The 23426-nt window shown below is 41.9% G+C and overlaps 1 protein-coding gene across 2 annotated transcripts in view; it reads left to right on the top strand.

Annotated features, from left to right (window-relative positions):
* The window catches only part of Anln (anillin actin binding protein), a 56162-nt gene extending 33711 nt beyond the window's left edge, over positions 1-22451 (top strand). The window contains exons 14-25 of one of the 2 annotated variants that reach the window (XM_032909707.1): positions 255-437; positions 1619-1745; positions 4337-4385; positions 4476-4532; positions 6276-6314; positions 6665-6686; positions 7517-7629; positions 9367-9420; positions 15647-15733; positions 16610-16717; positions 19003-19175; positions 21163-22451. In XM_032909707.1, coding sequence (XP_032765598.1) covers positions 255-437; positions 1619-1745; positions 4337-4385; positions 4476-4532; positions 6276-6314; positions 6665-6686; positions 7517-7629; positions 9367-9420; positions 15647-15733; positions 16610-16717; positions 19003-19175; positions 21163-21286 — 1136 coding nt within the window. In that variant the 3' untranslated portion in view covers positions 21287-22451. The remainder of the gene's footprint in view (positions 1-254; positions 438-1618; positions 1746-4336; positions 4386-4475; positions 4533-6275; positions 6315-6664; positions 6687-7516; positions 7630-9366; positions 9421-15646; positions 15734-16609; positions 16718-19002; positions 19176-21162) is intronic. The other variant, XM_032909709.1, reaches the window with a different exon arrangement.
* The last annotated feature ends 975 nt before the right edge of the window (positions 22452-23426 follow it).

Raw genomic sequence — 23426 nt, 5'->3', positions numbered from 1 at the left:
CAGCTAGTGTGAAAACTGAGCTGGCCCAGGTGGGAAGGCGATGCTGTATAAGAAAAGCAATGAAACGCTGATGTGTCATGAGCAGTTTGGAAACAGACTAGGAAATGAGACTCTACCCTACAGTTCCCTCAGAGGAACAGCAACTGCCTGTGTCTGTTCTCTCGCTCAGTTCCCTTTTCAGTGAATTTTCCCGACTTGGCTCTCACTTCAGATTTAGTGTTGGGAATGTTTACTTGCATGTTTTATGTTCACAGCTGAGAAAAGAACACTTCTGATTGACGAACTGAATAAGCTGAAGAGTGAAGGACCTCAGAGGAGAAACAAGACCGCCGTCGCATCCCAGAGTGGATTTGCCCCATCTAAAGGGTCAGTCACCTTGTCAGAGATCTGCCTGCCTCTGAAGGCAGAGTTTGTCTGCAGCACCGCACAAAAGCCAGGTATGAGTCTGATCTCATGGCAAATCGAGGAGTTTACCCAGACAGATTTACTTGAGAAAGACATAAGGAAATTATGCTTTACGATACAAAATGTCCATCTTACGTCTTCATTCCTTATATAAAGATATTTGAATAAGACCATTAGGGGAAAGTTTGCAGACACAGTACCAACGCACGAAAGAATGACATTACTGTCTCAAAGTTGTTGTCCAGTTTACTAAATCACACGGGAGTCACGTGGGCAGGAGACTCTGGAAACAGGGTTTTAGGGAAAATAAGAATAGGCCTGTGAATGTTTGAGCCTTCAGTGGAACCTGCTGGAATAACCTTGGGATCTCAGCTTTGGGCAGCTGGATAGAAGCTATCAGCTCAAGGCCAGACCTGACAGCTTAGTGACACCTTTGTTTCAAAACAAACTTAAAAGGGGTAGGGCTGAGGTTGATGATACAGTGTTGCTATACATGTGTGAGTCACTAGGACTTTAAAAAAACATTTTTTAAACATTCAGTGGATTTGATGTGATGACTCATGCTTATAATTCCAGAATTGGGGTTGGGGATTTAGCTCAGCGGTAGAGCGCTTGCCTAGCATGCGCAAGGCCCTGGGTTCGGTCTCCAGCTCCTGAAAAAAGAAAAAAAAATAATAATAATAATTCCAGAATTTGGGAAGATTTCAAAAGTATATTTCCTCAAATTCAAGGCCAGTCAGGGTTAGAGAATGAGTTTTGTTATCAAACAAGTGAAGAGAAAGTTTGAGTATTATTGTAGGAATGAGCTTATTTACGTTATAATTTTTGCTGTTGCTTGATTTTAAGTGCAGAAAACTTAGTAACTTAGTATTCAAGATATATTTATGAAGTAATAAATAGTGAATAATAAATCATGTTTTTATTAACTATTATCCCTAAATATCTTCAGTGGGTTTGAAACAACAAGTCATATAGTTTACCCTCTGGAGGTGTGTGCTAACTACCTCTGCCTGCTAGGTTATAGCAGGTGAGGAGTGAGAGTGGAAGTGCTCGCTTCCTGTTGTTAGCAGACCTTGATGCTTATTCCCGGACGGTAGGTAGCAGACTTTCTTAGCTTTTTGTTTTGAGAGTTAAATCTTGTGTGTGTTGATGGCAGTATGCCTCTGGTCTTCCAGAGTGCTAAGTGTGATTTCACTGTGATCTGTTCTTACAGAGTCATCGAATTACTACTACTTAATTATGCTAAAAGCTGGGGCTGAGCAGATGGTGGCCACCCCATTAGCAAGTACTGCAAACTCTCTTAGTGGTGATGCCCTGACATTCCCCACCACGTTTACCCTGTAAGTAGATTGAGCATCTCATGATGCAGACATAGTTTCTTAATAGAGTTAAGACAGACTCAGCATCTGAGTGGCATTTATGATCTTGTTTTCTGTTATACTGTGTGAGGTGGAACTAAGGGCTTTGTTTATGCTAAACCTGTTGTATCAGCAAGCGATATCCCAGACTTTTATAGTATTTAAAATCTATTTACATGTGTTTATTAACTTAGAATAAATGCAGTATTTTATTAGCATACATAACCTCATGACATTTTCATCCCTGTATATAGTATATTTTTGGTTATATGAACTCCCCACTTCCCTCTCTTGTCTCATCTCACTTCTCTGATTCCCTTCTTTCTCCTCAGCTGTCTCCTTCTACCTTCAGCCCTTTCTTTCTTTTTGGTAGTGTTGGAAATCAAACCCAGGGCCTCGTGTGCTAGCCAATGAGTTTTCTCTAGGATTGCTTACAGGAGCATGGACAGCCTATCTGTGATCACCCCATTAAAACAAATGTCTCTCCTCCTGTAACCATCTGCCAAGGTCTCAGAAGAGACGAGCCCTGGGGTTGGGGATTTAGCCCAGTGGTAGGGTGCTTCCCAAGCAAGAACAAGGCCTGGGGTTCAGTCCCCAGCTCTGGAAAAAAAAAAAAGAAAGAAAAAAAAGAAAAAAAAAAGAGAGAGACGAGCCCTTGTGAGCACCTCTCCCAAATTATGATGATCATCATCATCATCACAATCACCATCATCGTCGTCGTCGTCATCATCATTATTTAAATTCATTTGTAAGGCACTGGAGAAATGGCACAAGGGTTAATAACATAGGCTGTTTCTCCAGAGGACCGGGTTGTTTCCCAGTATCCTCATCCCAGAGAATCTAGTGCCCTCTTCTTACTTCTGCAGCCACTGCATGCCTGTGGTACCCAGACATACATGTAGGCAAGGCACGCACACAATAAAATAATTAAATCTTTAAAAATGTACTTACCGTTATTATCATTGTGTAATGACGTACATGCGTGAGATAAGCATGTGGGCTTGTGGTCAGAAGCTCGTGTGTAGAAGTTAGGGATAACCTTGCAGATTCCGTTCTCTCCTCTGTGAGTTCTCGGTAGTGAACTTAGGCTACTAGGCTTGCGTGGCAGACCCCACTTAACTGCTGAGCCATCTCCTGGGCCCCTCTTAGTTTTTAAATATGAACAGATAATCCAGTTTTCAGTTGTTTAGTATAACTCTTCTTTCTGAGTTATTTTTTATTGATATTTTTTGTGACTATAGATATCCAGTATATGTAGTGCTTCAATATTTTGTGCTATTACTTTTATAGATAATCTAAAAAACACAACAATATTTTATTTTATGTTTTCTTTTCTTTTTGGTTTTTGAAAGTGTTTCTCTGTGGTAGCCCTGGCTGTCCTAGAAGTACCTTTGTAGACCAGGCTGGCCTAGAACTCAGAGATCTATCTATCTGTCTTTGCCTATCTACCAAGTGCTGGGATTAAAGGTGTGCACCACCTCTCCCAGCTGTAACAATATTTTAGTATCAACAAAAAGATAATTAGTACCAAATACATATTTTTAAAACTACAGTCAAAATCTAATTTGAAAATTATTTCTGCCTTTATTGTTAGTTATTTGATTTCAGACTCTGGGAGAAGGGACTGAGGTTCGTATTTTACACACCAAAGCAGACCCAGGGACGGGGAAGAAAGTTTCTTTACTGGTGAAATGAGCCAATTCAAGACAGGTTTATTGTGAAGTTGCTCTCAGATGGGCAATTTCACTAGCCCCAAGGACTGAGGCCAGGGAAGTCTCCAAGGAGAAAAGGGGGGAGGGGTGTAGAGGGGGGAGAGAGAAAGGGTGTTAGTGTAGAGAGAAGAGAAGGTGAGGAGAGGAAGTGGGGAAGGGAGAGAGATTGATCCCTAGGTGTTAGGCTGGAAAACTCAGGGTTGGAGGCAGGGTATGCCAGGTAGGGACTGAGGGACGCTGGGAGAATCTGGAGGTCAGCTCTGCTTTGGCATGTGAGATAGGCACCTTATTCCCTTGTCCCAGGGCCCGAAACAAATATTACCATTATTTATTTTAGAAACATCTCAAATTGCCTGCAGGCAGCAGCACAGGCATGAGGAACAGAGGGGCCCAGCTGTGGAAGTCACTGCTCTCCTTCCACCATGAAGCTCTTGGGAAAGAGCTTGAGCAGTTGTGCAGGCCTGGTTCCAAGTGCTCTTACCTTACCAGCCTTATGTATGTGAGCACACTGTTGCTGTCTTCACATACACCAGAAGAGGGCGTCGGATCCATTACAGACATGTGGTTGCTGGGAATTGAACTCAGGACCTCTGGAAGAGCAGTCAGTTCTCATAACTGCTAAGCCATCTCTCCAGCCCTAGAGATTTTAGAAAGACTTGATTTTTATAGCAAATATTCCTAGGTTGTGTTTTAAGAAAAAATGTGCTTTTATTATTATTCTTGACAGTTTTTCTTATATTTCTTTAAAATCCAATGGAGTCTTTTACTTTGAGTCTGTAATACTGTTTGTACATTATTTTTTAAAGGTATAACTTTAGGTTTTTATTACAATTTTATTTAATGCTCTTTTCCCCCCCGTAGGAATGATGTTTCCAATGACTTTGAAATAAATGTTGAAGTTTACAGCTTGGTAAGCAGTTAAAACTTTCTGCAATGGACAGTAATGTATTTCCTTAGTGATACCATATTGTAAAGTATTATGTTTTGGATTTGTATATAGGTACAAAAGAAAGATTCCTCAGGCCCTGAGAAGAAGAAGAAGGCATCCAAGTCTAAGGTGAGAATTACACAGACCCGGTAAAAGCACTGTACTTTGATTATCATCTTAGTTAGAGTTGCTATCGCTGTGAAGAGATGCCATGACCAGCAACGTTTATGAAGGAAAGCATTTTATTGGGGTCAGCCCGTGGTTCCAGAGTTTATTGTCATGGCAGAAAGTATGGTAGCATGCAGGAAGACGCAGTGTTAGAGACGGAACTGCGAGTTCTACATCAGGATCAGAGGGGAACAGAAAGAGAGAAACACTGGGCCTAGGCCTGAGTATTTGAAATCTCAAAGTTGCTGCCGCCCCCTCCCCCATTTTCTTCAGCAAGACACACCCCTTAACAGTTACACTCCTGGTGACTAAGCACTGGAATCTAGGAGGCCATTCCTATTCAAACCACCACAGTCATGGGGGGGGGGGTATTTTATTTGTTTGTTTGTTTGTTTGATTGGTTTTTTGAGAGTTTCTCTGGGTAGCCCTGGCTGTCCTGGAACTAGGATCTGTAGACCAGGCTGGACTTGAACTCAGAGATCTGCCTGCCTCTCCCTCCCTAGTACAATTGTTAGTTTTCATTCCAAGTCTCGATGATGTAAGGTTTTAAATCAGTTACAGGCTCTCCATCCCTGTTTCCTGCTGTAGGTGGGTGTGACGGCAGAGTGTAAATGTCTGTGACTGACCATGGTCAGTGTAAGCAGGGTCCTTCTAGTACATGAAAAATAGATTTTATTTTCTGAGAATCACTTGAAAAGAGCTGCTCAGCTTTCCTCTGATCTGCCCTGCGACCTGCTGGCACAAAGTGGAACAGCCTCTAAGAGGGCAGTGAGGATGATTATAGGAAAGGCAGGAGAAGATTCAAGAGACAGATGTGGGAGGCTCTTAGCCCTCTTTTACCTCAGTGCTGGGGGAAACAAAGCCACAAGCTAACAACCAACGACTGAGATATACATAGAAGACTTCTGTTCTCACCCTCAGGCCTCCCTGTTCCTTCCGTCAAAGTCAACAGAATCTTTAGCCCCTCGACTTGAGCCTCAAGTGCACCTCTTATCGTCCCATGTCCCGTGCCCCTGCAGGCCTTGAACGGCCTTAACTGCTTGGCAGGCAGACACTACCCCTTCCCCCTTCAGAGAAGTAGCAAATGGCTTCCAAAGTTCAGTTTCTTATTTTGTTTTTTTTCTCCCGCCCTCCCTCCTTCTGTCTTAACTTCTTTCTTTCTTTCTTTCTTTTTCTTTCTTTCTTTCTTTCTTTCTTTCTTTCTTTCTTTCTTTCTTTCTTTCTTTCTTCCTTCCTTCCTTCCTTTCCTTTCCTTCCTTCCTGCATTCCTTCCTTTTCTTTCTTTCCTTCTTTCCTTCCTTTTCTTTCTTTCTTTCTTTCTACTTGGTTTTTCAAGACAGTTTCTCTGTGTATCCCTGCCTGTCCTCGAACTAACTTTGTAGACCATTTAGTCTTGAACTCAGAGATCTGCTGCCTCTGCCTCTGAGGGCTGGGATTAAAGCAGTGCACCGTCATGCCCAGCTGTCCACAGTTTTCAAATGTTTCTGTAGTCTAACTTTGTGTTGGGTGGAAAGGAAGAACACTTTAAAAAGACATTCTTTGACTCTACTTTAAAATAGGATAGCAGTAATTTGAAAAGCCTTGATAAAGTAATTAAGTATGGTCTGTTTCTATTCAACAGTTATTTCCTGTGTGAGAACTTTTGTTTTAAGCTCTGAATTGCAATATTTAGTAGAAAGTTTGCTAAGTTCTCTTGTTTTCTAGGCTATTACTCCAAAGAGACTCCTCACATCTATAACTTCAGTAAGTAGAATTTTTCTAAAAGTTGAATCCTTTGATAAATCTACATTTTTTGAATGAAATTACACATTGACTGACCAGCTTTAGACCTTGACTATTATAGAAGTTCTTAACATCCACTAATGCGTCCGTCTGCTGGAGAAGTAGAAGCAGGGGGATTACAAGCCGAAGTCCACTCTGGACTACATAGTAAGGCTTTCTCAAAATAGGTTAAAATATTTTAGTTGTTGATACTTATATGAGAAGAAATATTTTCTCAAATATAGTCCTTGTAATGTTAAAATTTCACACTTAACATTTAAACCTAAGTAAAAGAAATAATTAATGTATCTTCTTTTTCCTTTCTTTGTTAGAAAAGCAGCCTTCATGCTTCAGGTGAGTGGGCCTAAACTATTTGAAGCTTTTGAGTAATTAAATTTAGCAGTTGCACACGTTTATAAATGTATTTATCCATTCACTCGTACACACGTGTCTTTTTGATTTTCTTTGCTTGATTTACACACACACACACACACACACACACACACACACACACACACACACACACACAGAGTAATCTAGAAGACCACTGGGCATGGTGTCTCCTAGTTGTGGTTGAGATACTTGAAGCAAGAGGATTGCTGTCCTTTCAAGGCTATTCTGGGCTACGGTGAGTTCTAGGCCCACCTGCGTGAAGGGATGGATCCCTGTCTCAAAAGACAGAAGTAAATGAGAAAGAATGGGGAAAAATAAAAGACAATGGGGCAGATTCTCCGTGGCAGTTCAGTTTCATCACGTGGAGGGCGAGAGGTAATTTAGTGTCTTAGCCACTGTCCTGTTGCTGTGAAGAGACACCGGGACTGAAGCAGCTCTTAGGAGAGGCAGCATTCACTTAGCGACTTGCTCACGTTTCAGAGGATGAATCCATGACCGTCATGGCAGGGACCAGACAGGCAAAAGCTCAGTGCCTTACACTCTGACCCACATTGGATCACATGGGGGAGGAGAGGAGGGAGACTGGATTGGCATGGACTTTTGAAACCTCAAACCCACTCCTAGTGACACATCTCCAATGAGGTCCTGCCTCCTCCTAATTCTTCCTAAATGGTTTACCAACGGAGGACTGACCATCCAAATATACGAGCCTATGGTGGGGCCATTCCCATTTGAACCACCACACTTAGGAAAGCCAGTCTGAGCTAAACTTGCTTCCTGTTTCTCTACAGTTATGGCCAGTCCAGGAGGTCTCAGTGCTGTGCGCACCAGCAACTTTACCCTAGTTGGATCTCACACACTATCGTTATCTTCTGTTGGAGACACTAAGTTTGCTTTGGACAAGGTAACTCAACTGTGCTTATGATTGTGTTACACTGAAAAACATTAACCTATAGACAGACATTCCAGGGTGCTTTCAAGTATTTAAAACCTTCGAATTGTACATTTTAGAAGATAGGGGTACACATGAGTGGAGATCTGTTAGGGGTGCTATTTTAATACTATAGCGAGTACGAGCTTCAGGCTTATATTGCTTTCTGTGCCAGTTCAGTGTTGTCTTACAGTTAGATGCTGTTTATATGTTTAAAACAATTCAATACATCTTGGCCCTCCTGTCTCAGCCTCTCAGCACTGGGATTGTAGGCATGTACTAACCACATCTTTTTAGAAATTTCCTTCTATATTCCTTCCCAAATTCAATGCTTCAAATTTCAGATCTCTATTTTATTGCTATGGAGTGTTTTTTCCTTAATGTGAAATAAATAATCATTTATTTAAATAGACCTTGGTAGGCTATGAGAGAACTGGAGGAACTTAGGTCGACTCCTCACAGGTAATACACTGTTGTTTTTTGTTTTGTTTTATTTTTAAATTTTTTTATTTATTTATTATATAAAAGTACACTATAGCTGTCTTCAAACACAACAGAAGAGGGCATCAGATCTCTTTACAGATGGTTGCGAGCCACCATGTGGTTGCTGGGAATTGAACTCAGCTCCTCCAGAAGATCTGTCAGTGCTCTTAACCACTGAGCCATCTCTCCAGCCCCAGTGTTGTTTTTTTAAATATAGGTTTTACATCTTAATTTAAAAATTTGTAAGTTTGTATTGGCATGTAGTAATTTGCATAATTATTTTAACATGTGTACACAGTATGAACTGATTCAGTTAGGATAATTAGAGTTTGTGTCTCTTCATTTTTTTAACATTTTACAAAACAGGACCTGTTTTAGTTTTTCCTAAAATGTATCATTGTTATGAACTATAATCCTCCCACCGTGATGTTAATACTAGAATTTACTCCTTCTAACTAATTGTGGGTTGTTTTTTCCTGGTGTTTTTCTTTTCTTTTTCTTTTTTGAGTTGAGGTCTCACATAGCTCAGAGTACCCTCAGTATTATTAATGTGTGGCTAAGGCTGACCTAGAACTCCTGACCTCCTGGTCTACTGCTAAATTGCTGGGACTACCAACATGATACCATAGTTATCAAACCTAACTTGATTGTACTTAGTACTTGGCTTGGCCTTAAGCGCCGCCGGCCCCCTCCCCCCCCATTCTGTCCCTCTTCCTGTTTCTCTTCTCCATCTCTAGAAATCATTGCTAACATTCCTACTGACTGGCGTGTAAAAATCTCCCACACATGGTTAGAGCTTGTAGTCTTTGGCATTTGGTATTAGTATTAGAGAATTCTGCAGTCAGGGCAGAGAGGTGAAGCTGAGGCTTCTGTTACTCCTTACCCTGTTCTCCTTCATCCTCGCTGGAAGGTGAGCACAGTGCTTGTGCGCATGCTCAGCCTGAAGCTGGCAGCTTACTTCTGAATGTGAGCAGAGTCGCTGCATCTCTCTAGGAAGTATTTCTCATAGGAAATATTGGATCAGTATAAGCCAGCCTAGCTTTAAACTGGGGGGGGGGGATTTATTTTGGTTGCTAGACAAAAGTGCTGACTGTGTTTAAATTTTTGACCACTATTAACACAAAAAAATGTATTTTAACATGCTAAATCTAAAATCGTAACTTGCTGTTACAGTGAGTGATTCTGGGTCTTTTTTCTTTTTTTTTTTTTCTTTTTTGTTTATTTTAGATAAATTTTGATGTAAGAGAGCAGGAGCTACTGGGCTATTTGTTCCAGGAAAAGGTTGCTTTACTTTATTTTCTTTACTTAAAAATCAATATGCTTAAGAAATCATTTTTCTGCCTGTTATTTCTTAATCGTTGTTGTATTAACGCTGCTGATTAAGTATATGTTCCAATGAATAAATTAAATTTAATAATATTTTTAAAAGTCTAATTTTTGTAAAAAGCAGTAACTAACCACTCCTTGATTTGTATGTGTGTTTGTGTCACTAAACACTCTTGTATATCTTTGGTGTTCTTGAATAATTAACAATGGGTGTAGAGAAAAAAGCTGTTCCTTGGGCTCCTGGGTATGGGCATCTTTTTCTCTACTGCCACAGTTCTTCAACATTGTGGGTTTTTTTTTTTTTTTTAATTCCTTGATAATTTTTCATTGCTTTGGAATTTTCTGATTATTTTTTCCATTTTATGATCTTTCTTTTTTTTAAGGTGGTTTCATTTATTCTTGGCTGGCTCCAGACTTACTCTATAAGCACAGGTGCCTTCAACTTGGGGTCCACTTTACCTTGCGAGTGCTCTGCTCACAGCCATTGCTCTTCGTGGCTGAATCTTGGATGCTGGAGATCAGATTCCGGGCTTGACGCACGGTAGACAGCGAACGGCTCTACCAGCTGAGCTACACTCCCAGCCCACATTTTATGAATTTTTAAAATCTATATTCACTTTAATATTTATTTTTTATCAGTACTAATTAAGTAGGAAATTAATAGCTATGTTAAGGCTAAAAGTGTTCTATATTTGACATCCGATATACTGAAAGAGCTGTTGGCAACCGTTTTAAGATTGTTCTTTTGTGTATGGGTGTTTTGGCTGCATGTGTGTATGTATATGCACCATGTATGTACTTGGTTCCTGCAGAGGCCAGGAGGAGGAGGGAGTTAGCTGCCCTAGAACCCCCAAGTAGGAGGTTTCCACGTTATTCGAGCTGAGATCTAAATGAAAAGCTGAACCTGGACCCTAATCTCGTCGATTTCTGTCAGTGTGGTATCCAGAATACTCAGCTTCGTGGTTAGTGGGAAGAACATTTCAAAGTCCAGCTGCCTTGACAGAGCCATCAAGGTGTGTGTGAAGGTTTCCTTCAGGGAATGGAAATGTCGCTTAGGAGGTTTCCAGGGAAAGCCGCCATGAAAACACAGCTATAGAGCACGGGTTTTGGAGTTGGCACCAGAGTGATCAGCGCTTTCCCCTCGGCAGGTTCTTACTGTGCAGCTCTGGCTGGCCGAGAATTCTCTGTAGACGTGGCTTGCCTGGAACTTGTCTTGAACTCACAGTGTTCCACCTGCCTCTGCCTCCCAAGTGCTGGAGTCTCAGCCATAGGCCAAGACTGCCAGTTAGGCATTCTTACCTGTAAAGAAATCCAGTTTATGCCCTTTTTTGTCTGTGTAATTTCCTCCCTTTGTTATGCTAACCTGCCAGGGTGTGATGAGTGCGTCGTCCATTCTTCTGCAGGAGGCTGCAGTTCGCATCTGTAACAGTGACCTGTGAGGTGTGGATAGATGTCTTAGGAAGACTCACGCAGAACAGATGAGCGCAGGAGCCTTTTATCCTGTGTGTTAGTCAGGAAGGGGTGACATGTTTTGGTTTTGGTTTCTTGTTTTCTTTCTTCATGACAGGGTTTCTGTGTGTAGCCCTGACTGCCCTGGACAGAGATCCTCCTGCCTCTGCCTCCCAAGTGCTGGGATCAAAGGCAGGTGCCAACCCTGCCTGACCCTTTTTCAAGTTTTTAAATGCTTTAATTTGGAAGAAAATAGCAACCTCCTAAACTTAATTAGTAGGAATAATGCAGTTTCAGTTTTAGATTTTTTTTATTTTTATTTTTTTCGAGATAGATAGAGTGTGTTGTTTTGGGGGTCCTGAGATTCAAATTGAGGGACTCATTCACAGTGGGGCACTCCTCACCGATTTTGCCAATTTTTGCAGTATATATTAAACTTTCTGATGAATTGTTCCATTTATCTGATCTCTGTTGTTATAGATTTGATTTTCTTTTTTTCTTTTTTTTTTTTTTTTTTTTTTTTTTTTTTTTTTTTTGAGGTCTCTTCGTGCAGTCCAAGCCAACCACAAATTTGTTGTGATCCTCTGCCTCAGCCTCCTGAATGCTGGAATGACAGGACTAGGGCCCCACCCCCTGCCTCAGGCGCCTTTGCTCAGTCTTGTGTTGTTAGAGCCGCTTTGGTAGGGGTGCTGTTTTCTGAGTCTTCCCCTTCCTCCGAGCCCATCTGCTTCAGGTGGCGTCTTCGGTGCAGCCTGTGCTCCTTACGTAACCGACAGGCCCTCTCTTTCCCTCTCCTCGAGCTGTGAGCTCATTTACCTTCAGTCTCTCACAACAGTGGGTAAATACACCTCACAGACAACCTCTCTTTTTCTTGCTTTAAAAATAAATTATGAAGATGTTCTCAAACTTCATCAGAGAACTTGCAGAATTTCATCTTCATTCTTCAGGGCTTGTTCATTCACAGATTGGGCCATCAGGTCATCCTGGCACTGTCTTGTACTCCTTGTGGGCGACAATTAGGTGTCCACCTCACTCTCGCTTTTCACTGATGTGCACATGGCACAGGGCCTTCTGGATCAGTTGGAGCAGCCAAGCGAGCGTCAATTGTGAGGACTTCCTCAGCCTCAGGTGGGCTGAGTAGGGCTGGGTAGGGCTTGCAGCTTTCAGGCCTTGGCTCCTTTCCCTCCAAAAGCAGAAACAAGTGCTCAGGGTAAGCTAAGCCCCAAGCCTCAGGCAACTTGAGCCTTCCCTTCTAGCCTTCCTACCCACAGTCACTGTCTGCTTTGTGTTAAAGACTTGTTTTGTTCATTTGGTTTTTTAGTGGGTGGGCTTGTTTGTTTGCTTTGTAAACCAGGCTGGCCTGAAACTCAGAGACCCACCTTCCTCTGGCTCCTGAGTGCTGAGGTTACAGGCGCGGGCCACACACCCAGTAAGTAACCTCAGCTGCTCTTGAACTCACTGTGTAGTGTAGGCTGACCTCAAACTGTGCCATTCTTCTCAGGCTCCAGAGAGTTTAAAATCGAGGTTCACCTTTGGGTTCTTTGGTTCAGTTTTTGTTTCCGCCTGTCTGCAGCTAGCATGCTCATCTGATGCTAGCGGGGAAGTCTGGCAGGCAGGACAGCCCTGCACCTGGCACAGGAGGAAAGCGGCCCCTAGCAGTGGCCCATGTCTTTCTGGAGCTCGGTACTTCCCACCTATCGCCTTCTTGGCAGTCTGATGTCTTCACTTTATCTTAGGCCGAACACCAGGAAACAGGTTTCATGTCTTTTTTTAAAGATTTATTTATTTATTATATTTAAGTACACTGTAGCTGTCTTCAGACACACCAGAAGAGGGCATCAGATCCCATTACAGATGATTGTGAGCCACCATGTGGGTGCTGGGAATTGAACTCAGGACCTCTGGAAGAGGAGGTCAGTGCTCCTAACCGCTGAGCCTTCTCTCCAGCTCTAATCATTCAATGTATTTAATTGTTTGGTTGTGATTTATGTTGTTTCTGCTTCTTAGTTATCGTAAATAGCGCAAATACAACTTTGTCTCATGCTGAAATGTGATTACAGTGTCATGGTAGTCTTTTTTTTTTTAATTTTTCTAAAAGTCAGAGGACACTGTGGGCCCTGGGGACAACACTCAGGTCGTCAGATTGTATCAAGCACTCTTACCATTGGGCCAGCTTAGTAGCCCTGGGTTTTTTTTCTATTTTGTTTGTTTGTTTGTTTATTTGTTTGTTTTGTTTTGTTTTCTGAGAAAAAGCCTTCTGTAACCAGCTTGGCCTTGAACTTGCTCTGTATCTGAGGATGATCTATCTATCTTAACCATCCTCACTTCCCACTGCTTGATTAAACTTGTGCCTGCTGTTGGCTGTAATTGTTATAATTGGTTTAACATAGCAACATATATTAGTATATATGCTATGCTACATAGGTATCTGGAGCCATGGTTCCCTGCAGGCTCACTCCTGGGTTGGTGGTCAGGCCAGTCTATGTTGTTCTTCCAGTGGAGTTGCCTTCTTCCCCCTCCGCTCTCCAGTCCTTCTCCCAGCCCCCGACCAGGGTCCCTGAGATCCTTCTGATGCTTGGCTCCAAGCATCCACATCTGCACTGCTCAGTTGCTGGCTGGACTTCCTCAGGACCTGCCACAGTAGGTTCCTGTCAGCAAGCGCCTCCTGTCCACTGCAAGATTGTAGGGTTTGGTGTCTGCAGACAGCATGGACCCCCAGGTGGGGCAGTCCTTTGTTGGCCCTTCCTTCAGTCTCTGTTCCATTTTTTGTCCCTGTTCTTCCTTTGGACAGTAACATTTCTGGATTAAAAACTTTGAGATGGGCTCAGTGGTAGAGCGCTTACCTAGGAAGCGCAAGGCCCTGGGTTCGGTCCCCAGCTCCGAAAAAAAGAACCAAAAAAAAAAAAAAACTTTGAGATGGGTGGAGTCCCATCCCTTCACTGGGGGTGAGGGATGGGGTCGGGACGTGCCTATCTGTGGAGGAGGTCTCTTCTGTGTATTTCGGCTAAAGTCATCCCCGTTGTGTCCCAGGAACCTTGCATTTCCCTGGTGTTTGGGACCCTCCGGTGGCTATCCCCCGTTCCTCATATTCTCTGTCACACATACATGCATATGATGTATTTTGATCACATTTACTTCAGAAATGTAAGAACCCTTATGGCTACACCACTGAAGAAAATGTCTCTCCTTTACCCATCAATTGTTATCTGCCAAGAAATCCTCGGGAATGGGTGAGGCCCTATGAGCACCTTCCCCTTTCATGACAGAATGTTGACAGGCCTAACCTCACACATGTTCTGTAAAGGTAATCACAGGTACTGTGTGTGCAAGGATGCAGTGACCATGCCACATAGCCCTGAGTCAGCACATCCCACATCACTACCCCTGACTCAGCAGCCTTTTATTCTCTGCATTTTGAGCAGCAGCTGTAGGTCTCTGTAATTTGCTGTTAATTTTTGATGAATCCCTGTTCTAAAAGGATTTTAATTTTGATGAAGCCTATTTATTCTTATGTTACTTGTGATTTTTATATCATATCTGACAAGTCATTGATCATGAAATTTTACTTCTGTGTTTTCTTCTAAAGATATTTTTGTGATTTAGCTTTCATTTAAGTCATTATCTATTCTAGGTTATTCTATTCTTCTAGTATGGTGTGAGGTTGAAGTCTAGCTTGTCTGCTTAGTTTTTCTGTCAACTTGACATAAACTAGTTGTTTGAGATTAGGAAACCTTCATTGAGAAAGTACTTCCACCAGATTGCCTTGAGCAAGCCAACAGGGCATCTTCTTTGATGTGGGAGGGCCCAGCTTACTATGGGCAGGGGCACTACTAGGCAGATGATCCTGGGTTGCACAAGACAGGGCGTGAAAACCATAGGGAACAAACTAGTGAACAGCACTCACTCCCCCATGGCTTCTGCTTCACTTCCTGCCTCCAGGTTCCTATCCTGACTTTCCTCAGTGACAGACTGACTGGAAATAAAGGACGAAATATGTCCTTTCCTCTCTAAGATGCTTTTGGTCACAGTGTTTGAGCACAGCAGTGGGAGCCTGACGAAGGCACCGGCCTTACTCTTTTGCATGTGAATTCCCAGTTTCTCAATACTATTTGTTCAAGACTGCTCTATTTCTAGAGTAGTCTTAGCACAGCGTTCAAAAATTAATTGGCAAAAAACCCACAAATAATTGGGTATTCGGCTTTTTTTGGTCTCTGTCTTTCCGTTCTATAGATTGAATGAGGGCCTAGTGCATGCTACACAGGTCCTCTCCCACTGCCACATCTCCAGCTCTTTCCTGGCTCTCAGTTCTGCTCTATTTCCTCTGTCTGTCCCTATGCTTCTGTCCTGCTGTTTTGATTATTTAAGCTTTGAATTCACTCCTGCACTGGGAAGGCCAGTTCACCTGGGTGCTCTTTTTGACTATTTGATGACTTGCAGTTTCATTTAGAGTAAGGCCTGCCTTTGCTTTCTGTTTCTGTACCGCTGAGCAGCGCTGCACTGTGGAGTGTAGGCAGCCTGCTCTCCAGACTCCTTCCTACCAGGAGTAGACTTAGACAATAGTGTCGTTGTAAGTATACTTTAGAGTTATCTGTTGCTAAGGAACTGTGGATCTTTTATTCTTCAGCTGTAGCTGAATTTTTTTTTCAGGGTATAGTATTTATTCTCTGTTCATTATTTATCAAGAACACACTTAGAAATGATTTTACACATAATTCTCTACTTTTCCTCACAGGTACCTTTTTTGTCTCCATTGGAAGGTCACATCTGCTTAAAGATAAGCTGTCAAGTGACTTCAACTGTTGAGGAGAAAGGTTTTCTTGTGAGTGCCATTACCTCCTGTTCTTTGTTACCCTTTTTTCTGTTTTCTTAAAGCAGGGGTCCTCAACATGTGGGTCTTGTCACTTTGGGGTCAAACAACCCCTTCACAGGGGTAGTGAGAAAGAAGGCAGGAGCATGCTCAGATCGCTCCTGCAGAGGATTAAACCTTCTTTCTCTTACACTTGAAACAGAAGTGGTGGGTTTCTTGCAACATTGTATTGTGAAAAATGCCAGTTTCCAAAAATGCTGGCATTGTTTTATGAAGCATAAGTGTTGGCTGTCTGGATTTGATATTGCTCTGGCTCGTTTGTTTTTAGACAGGGTCTCTCTTATCCACTCTAGCCATCCTCCACCTCTCTATGTAGCTCAGGCTGACCTTGGTCACCTGCCTCTGCCTACCAGTTAAAGGCATGTGGCCAGCTCGATCTAGATAGTCTTCAGTGCATTTCTGATAGGGACAAGCGAACTTTTACTACTAAGCTGGAAGACACGATAAAATCATGCAAATAGATGTTTACATAAAAATATAATAGCATATGGAAACTTTTTCTTAAGTTTCTAATGTTAGCCAGGTGGGACACAATCTAATCCCATCGTTTGGGAAGCAGAGGTATGAGGGTCTCTGAGTTCAAGGCCAGGCCAACCTGATTTACAAGTTCCAGTAACAGCCAGGGATGTTGCACAGAGACAGACACCCTGTCTCGGATGGATGGATGGATGGATGGATGGATGGATGGATGGATGGATGGGTGGATGGGTGGATAGTTGGATGGGTGGATAGTTGGATGGGTGGATAGTTGAATGGGTGGATAGAGGAAGGGAGGGTTGGGGCAGATGGATGGATGGTTCTAATATCAGTGTTTCCATTAACTTCCAGACCATATTTGAAGATGTTAGTGGCTTTGGTGCCTGGCATCGAAGATGGTGTGTTCTCTCTGGCAACTGTATTTCTTACTGGACTTACCCAGATGATGAGAGGCGAAAGGTAAATTGACACAACTCTAGTCAGTGGGGAAAGTCCTGCTGGGCTTCTGTGGTGCTTCATGAATGTTTGTCCCCTGTCCCCACTCCTTAGATTCTCTTCTGTGTGGATTAATGAAGAATAACTGTCCCTGTCCTGGCTGTGTGTCCTCCCATAGCTAAGAATATATAGTAGTAATCACGTATGCATCTCTGAACCATCCCCTCACCCTCCTGCTTCCACAGTTAGTGCTGGGCTCTGAGCCCACAGCCTTGTGTTTGGAACACACGCTAGATAGGCAAGGATGGTGCTGTTTGCCTAAATCCCCAGACTATGAATTTGTCTTTTTCAAACCAAAACACTTTTTAAAATTAACTCTTCTTTGACAAGATATTCTGATATCTTTCTAAAGCAATAGACTTACCTATAATGTTTTTAATAGTTACTAAATAGCATTATGTTATACTTATTAAAACTATGAATTTTTTTAAAAAAAAGGTTTATTTTTATTTTATGTGTATAAGTGTACTGTCTGCATGTATGTTTGCACCACATATGTGCCTGGTGCCCATGAAGGCCAGGAGAGGACATTAGACCCCCTGTAACTAGAGTACTGATGGTTGTGAACCACCATGTGAGTTCTGGCAACTGAATCTGGGTCTTCTGAGAGAATAGTAAGTGCTCTTAACCACTGAGCCATTTCTCCAGGCTCTAAAAATTATTATGTTTTAATATATATTCAGAGATTCAAGACACAAGCATGTACTGGGCACCAATTTTCTCCATTCTTCACCATCTTTTTAAATCCTTTTTTTTTTTTTTTTTTTTTTTTGGATATAGAGATTACATTTCACTGTCTTTGATATAGAGATTACATTTCACTGTCTTTGATATAGAGATTACATTTCACTGTCTTTGATATAGAGATTACATTTCACTGTCTTTGGTATAGAGATTACATTTCACTGTCTTTGATATAGAGATTACATTTCACTGTCTTTGGTTAACTTCCCTTCCCTTCCTGCTGTTAAGGGACTTGGATCTATTACCCGGGGCTATTGCTTGTACTGTTTTGTCTTAAGATCAAAGACCATCCTTACCTTGCAGTCAGAAAATTACTTTTTTGCTTTCTGTATTTATTCCAGGCCATGTACTCACATCTGTACTTGGAACTAGGAGCCACGAATGGGGGGGGCGGAGAACATACAGTGTTTGTCTCTGGGTCTAGAGCACTCACTTAGTATGTTTCTTGTCTGAGAATGTCATGTGTGTACAGCTGAGTAGTTTGTCTTACCGTGTGTCCCACACTCTCATCACCCGTCAGTGGAAGGGCATTTACATTGTCTCCGTTTCCTAACTTGTAAATTGGGCAGCGGTAAGCATGGCGTGGCTGGTGTCTGGATAGGATCTCCAGGCCTCTGAGCTGACCTGCGCCCGATTCATTTCAGCCGCCATACTATCTTCTGATGTGATCCTTGTTCATCTTTCACAAAGCACAAAGTTTGCTGTTTTCATCAGAACCACCCTGTGGATGAGAGCCACCGTTTTTAACTAATTCATATTTTGATGGTCCTTTTGTGGTGTTTCCATATCATAACTATTACGAGTAATCCTGCAAAGAGATAGTTTTGACATACTGGTTTTATTTCCAAGGCTATCCCACTAATTCCTATGCTAATTCTATTTAAAAAGCATTGAGGACCCTTCTATTGTCTAAAATGAGTTCATCTCTATTGTTTTGTAGTGATGTAATGGATACGTGTGTGTAGTGTGTGTGGGTTCATGTTCTAATGTGGAGACACATGTACGTGTGAATATGCACACACAGTCATAAGATGGTCAGTTGCGAGTTGTCCTAAAAAAGTCCACGGGAGCACAGGTGTATGTTACTGAGCGTGCGCCCAACCCGGGTGGGGCGGATCAGCCCATTGCCTGCAGTTCTGGATTGTGTTCCTTTGTGTTTGAAAAGAATCTGGTGTTATTAGGTGGTTGGTAAACATTCCCCAGTGTTTAAAGCAAGCATATGTGCAGCCTGATGCAGGTGAGAATCCAAGGGTCACCAATAGTTTGCTGAGAGCATTGTTCAGAGAGGGACGTACGTGTGCAGAACTTAAGCCAAGTGAAGTCCCAGGCTGCCAAGCTACTTTCTGTGCTTGTCTGTTTCATGCTTATTTGTTTCCTGATTGTTAAACATTTTAAGCTAATGGCTTTTAAACTTTAGTTTATAAACTTAAAAACTGCTTAAACCTGACTGACTTAAATAACCTTGCTTGTTTTCCACTAATACTTTGTACATTTTATTTTTAAAGAATCCCATAGGAAGGATAAATCTGGCCAATTGTATCAGTCATCAGATAGAACCAGCCAACAGAGAATTCTGTGCAAGACGGAACACTCTGGAATTAATTACTGTCCGACCACAAAGAGAAGACGACCGAGAGACTCTTGTCAGCCAATGCAGGGACACACTCTGTGTCACCAAGTATGTACTGGCACCATGCTTACTTCTGTCAACTAAGTAATTTCTGGCTTTGTTCTTAGGCATATGGGAAATGTCAGTGATGTCAAGTCTGTCACTAAGTATAAACACCATGGCCAAAAACAGTTTGGGAAAAGAAAGGGTTTATTTGGCCCTCACTTCCATAACAGTCTGTCACTGAGGGAAGTCAGGCAGGAACTCAGGCAGGAACCTGGAGGCAGGAGCAGAAACCAAGGCTATAGAAGAACACTGCTCACTGACTCACTCCTCATGGCTTTCTTGAACCCACAACACCTGCCCAGGGGCAGGATCACCCACATCAGTTCTTTTTTTTTTTTTTTTTTTTTTTTTTGTGTTTAAACTGTTTATTGAAAAAGTTGCCCACAAACCACACAATAATCTCAGACAGGGATAGAACACTAGCCTCCTCACTGAACATCTTTCCTCTTATAAAACTAAAACCTCATGAGCTCAGACACAGGTACAGGAAGTGCTGCCTAGTTGAGCTCTGACACAACATCACAGCCCGATGTTTAGTTTGATGGGTCCTAAGTGAAGTGTGGGACTAACAAACCCATTCATATCTGGATAGTTCTTAACTTCTGTTTTGGGTCAAGTTATTCTTCTGTGTCAATGAGTGCAGGCCCCACTGAAGATTAAATAGCTGGCAGGATGGAATATACCGGCTACAGCTATGCTGGGGCTACAATCTGGACTGTAAACTTTCAAAGCATTGCATCAGTTAATTGATCCAATATTCAGAGTCTGTTATGAAGAATTTGAATTCAACCTGGGCCACATCTTTAATGCTAGCACCTGGGAGGCAAATGTTCTATTTAGGCACATGGAGACACCCTGTCCAAAAAAAAGCCAAAGAATGCTGAACCCAAGGCTTCAGTTCTTTGATTAGAGACTTGCTAAAAGCATGAGGTAACTGCCAGCCCCCTTTTTATTTTAATCACATTTACTCCCTTGCTTTTGGTTTTTGTGGATCGGAGGAATGGAGTGGTTTTCTTTCCACCATGTGTGTCCTAGGGATCAAAAGGTGTAAGGCAGCAAAGAGACTTCACACGGAGCCATCTCACCAATGTCCACACTGCCTTTCAAGGTTTTTTCAAAGTGGCTGTTGCTGGATCCAAGCTCATCTTGACATTAGGTTTTTAATTATAGCCAGGGACTGTGTGGAAATGTTAACAACCTTCATTTACATTCTGATCAGATTGATTATCGCCTTTTTCAAGATTCCATCTCAAAAACATGGAGGTCTGAGAAAGAAATTTGGCTAAAAAAACTTTAGATTCGGATTGCACATTTTGTTTTTTTTTTAAAAATTGAAGGTGTCAGAATTTGGAATTTGACTCAAAATCTTTGTAGAGGAGGAGAATCATGAAGAAGTGTCAGGGTCGCAGGTGGCAGGCGGGAGGCCGCCATGTTGCCTACGGAAGCAGCCCCACATCAGTTCTTAATCAAGACAGTGCCCCCACTGAGCTACTCTACAGGCCATCTGATGTTTTCACAATTGACCTTTCCTTTTCTCCGGTCACCCTAGCTTATGTCACGTCAGCAAAGAGACTGCCCAAAGTAAGCTTGACATCAGTCTTCAGTGAACAGGTCGTGATTAGGAATGGAAATTAGAATGTGACACAGTCTCTATTCAACGGGTTGTTGCTGGATAAGGCTATGGGGATGTGTAGAATTCACTCTGTGAGACCCAAGATTCCATCTCAAAAAAGAAAAAAGAAAGAAAAAACAGAAACACTAAAATTAGTGTGATTTATGACTAACCAAATCTAGAACGGTGGTACACCATTGTGCAGAGAAGCACTTCCCTGTGTAGCTATTAGTTTATATCCAGTTACTGGTAGGCAGCAAGTCTTGGTTTGTTGAAAGATTATGTTTTCCAAGCAAAGGCATTGGGGGATGAGGTGGGAGGGGGACGGCCAGGGGTGTGGGATGGAGGGTGGAAGCTCACTTCTGTTTACCCTCGCAGGAACTGGCTCTCTGCAGACACTAAAGAAGAGCGGGATCTCTGGATGCAGAAACTCAACCAGGTGATTGTGGACATTCGCCTCTGGCAGCCGGATGCTTGCTATAAGCCTGTCGGAAAGCCCTGAACTCAGGGAACTTCAGGACCGTGGAGAGACTTCGCTAGCTGTGTTAGAAAGTGTCCAAGGAAGACATGGTTAGAAGCACCAGATTTGCAAGTTGTATTTTATGCTTTAAATATAAAAGGGTATGTGCAAATATTCACTACAGATTATGCAGTATTTATATCTTTTCTATGTAAAACTTCACCCAGTTTGTCTTACATACGTGTTTAACTGTCAAATACTTAAAATAGTCAAGAGAATTGATATTCATGTTTAATACGTTAAGAGTTTCATTTTATAGAAACCTCGCTAGCCATTTATTCATGACAAAGAGTATATATTATAATCAAGTTCTGAATTGTATTTGGGAGCTGTGGGTTTTAAGGTTTTAAGGTCCCCTGTAGGTCGTAAACAGAAGCATCTAGTTTGATGAGTCCCTCTCCAGCCTCGGTGGTTTTTAAAAAAGGTTGTGGCCATTCCTGGCTCATGATATGACCAGGGTACTGAATGTAATCTCAGAGGGTTTACAGGAATGTGTTTAGTAAGGAGCTGAGAAGAGACAACAGATGCTTACTAGTCTAATAGGAACTCAGAGCTGCTTTCTGAAGAGATGTGGACAGTGATATTGGGGCTAAATATTGTACCAGAAGCATTAAGAATTACACAGCTCACATTCACTCCGACTCTGTGTGCAGTGTGGGGCAGATTGTCAGTGTTCAGGCTTTATTAAACAGCTATTTTTCATGTAGCTTAGGATCCTCATTAACATATTCCGCCTTTTCTCTTATAACAAGAGCAAATGTAAATTGAAGAACACACACAAGAATTTCTACCAAGCTGCTGTGACTACTCCTTTGCTTCCCAGAGTTCTTGTCTCATTTTCCTTTCATGTTAATCTAAGACACTTTACAAATCTGTTTTGAGATCACTGAAAAATATATAAAGCTATGCATTCCCTTTAAAGCCCGATGCCTTCTTGCAATTTAAAAATATTACAATGCATGGCTGCAGTTTTTAAATAGTCTGTTTCTCCTCTGACTGTCAGTTATTGATGGTTTCATTTATAAACACTAAATTCTATCACTTGCCATTATATTTCTTACTCATTTAAATGTGGGTTTTCTTATGTATATTATAAAAGTATTTTATGACTCCTACATAAATAAATAATTGTGAATTGTCAAAAGCATGAGTTATTTAAGAAATCCTCTGTGGTGTCATTGCTGTATATGTCCTGGTTGTGCTGGGGACATTGCTGACAGTTCGCAGTCCCTATCTTCACATCCAGCCTACTCTCTGTCTTACGGAACGTTCTTGGGGCTGGTGTTACGGGAGCAGGTTGTGTGGGGACCCTTCTGGGGGCTTCAGCAGAATGTGGTGATTTGAGGAGGGGGCAAGCGAGACTGAGCGCTCAGCAGCTTGAACAGGACTGATGCAGCGTCTTTATACAAGTCCAAGGTTTGCATTCTACAACAGCCTGAGTACACAAAGACGTCATGAATGTCTTGTTCTCAGGCTTCCCTTTTCCCTCTTCACAGCACAGACTATGTGCATGGCCCTCACAGACATGTACATCAGTGTTCCATACACACTGCGTGTTAAAACATAAAGTATCTCTTAAAGGCCGTCTCAGTTTATATATGAAATTCAGTTTTAGAAGTTTACAGTGAGGGCTGGGATTTAGTCAGTGGTAGAGCGCTTACCTAGAAGCAAAGGCCCTGGTTCGGGTCCCCAGCTCAAAAAAAAAAAAAAAAGAAGTTTACAGTGTATGTCATTACTTTAGTGGTTAATGAAACAATCTAAAATCACCCGAGTACGAAGAATTCATAAGGAATTCTCTAAGTTGGCCTGTGGACATTTCTGTGGGGGATTCTCTCTTTAATTTATATATTTATATGTGTGTGTTTGTGTGTGAAAGAGGGGCCATGTATGAAAATAATAATGCAATCCATTACTATGTATAACATGTTAACATAAGCTAATATATTATAAAACTCCATCCTTACAAATATCTGTAGATAAAGGTAAGCACAAAAGGTAAATATTCATGACACGATAATAAAAGAATTAATGTGCAAAATATAAAAGCCTGGCTGTCGTTGAGCGAGCATTTATCATGTATTATCCTCGGGGTTAACATGTATGATTTTACCAACCTAATAAA

This window comes from Rattus rattus, chromosome 8 (genome assembly GCF_011064425.1).
Source record: "Rattus rattus isolate New Zealand chromosome 8, Rrattus_CSIRO_v1, whole genome shotgun sequence".
NCBI lineage: Eukaryota > Metazoa > Chordata > Mammalia > Rodentia > Muridae > Rattus > Rattus rattus.
The sequence above is the reverse complement of the archived record's forward strand: the minus strand, read 5'-3'. Positions and strand labels throughout refer to the sequence as shown.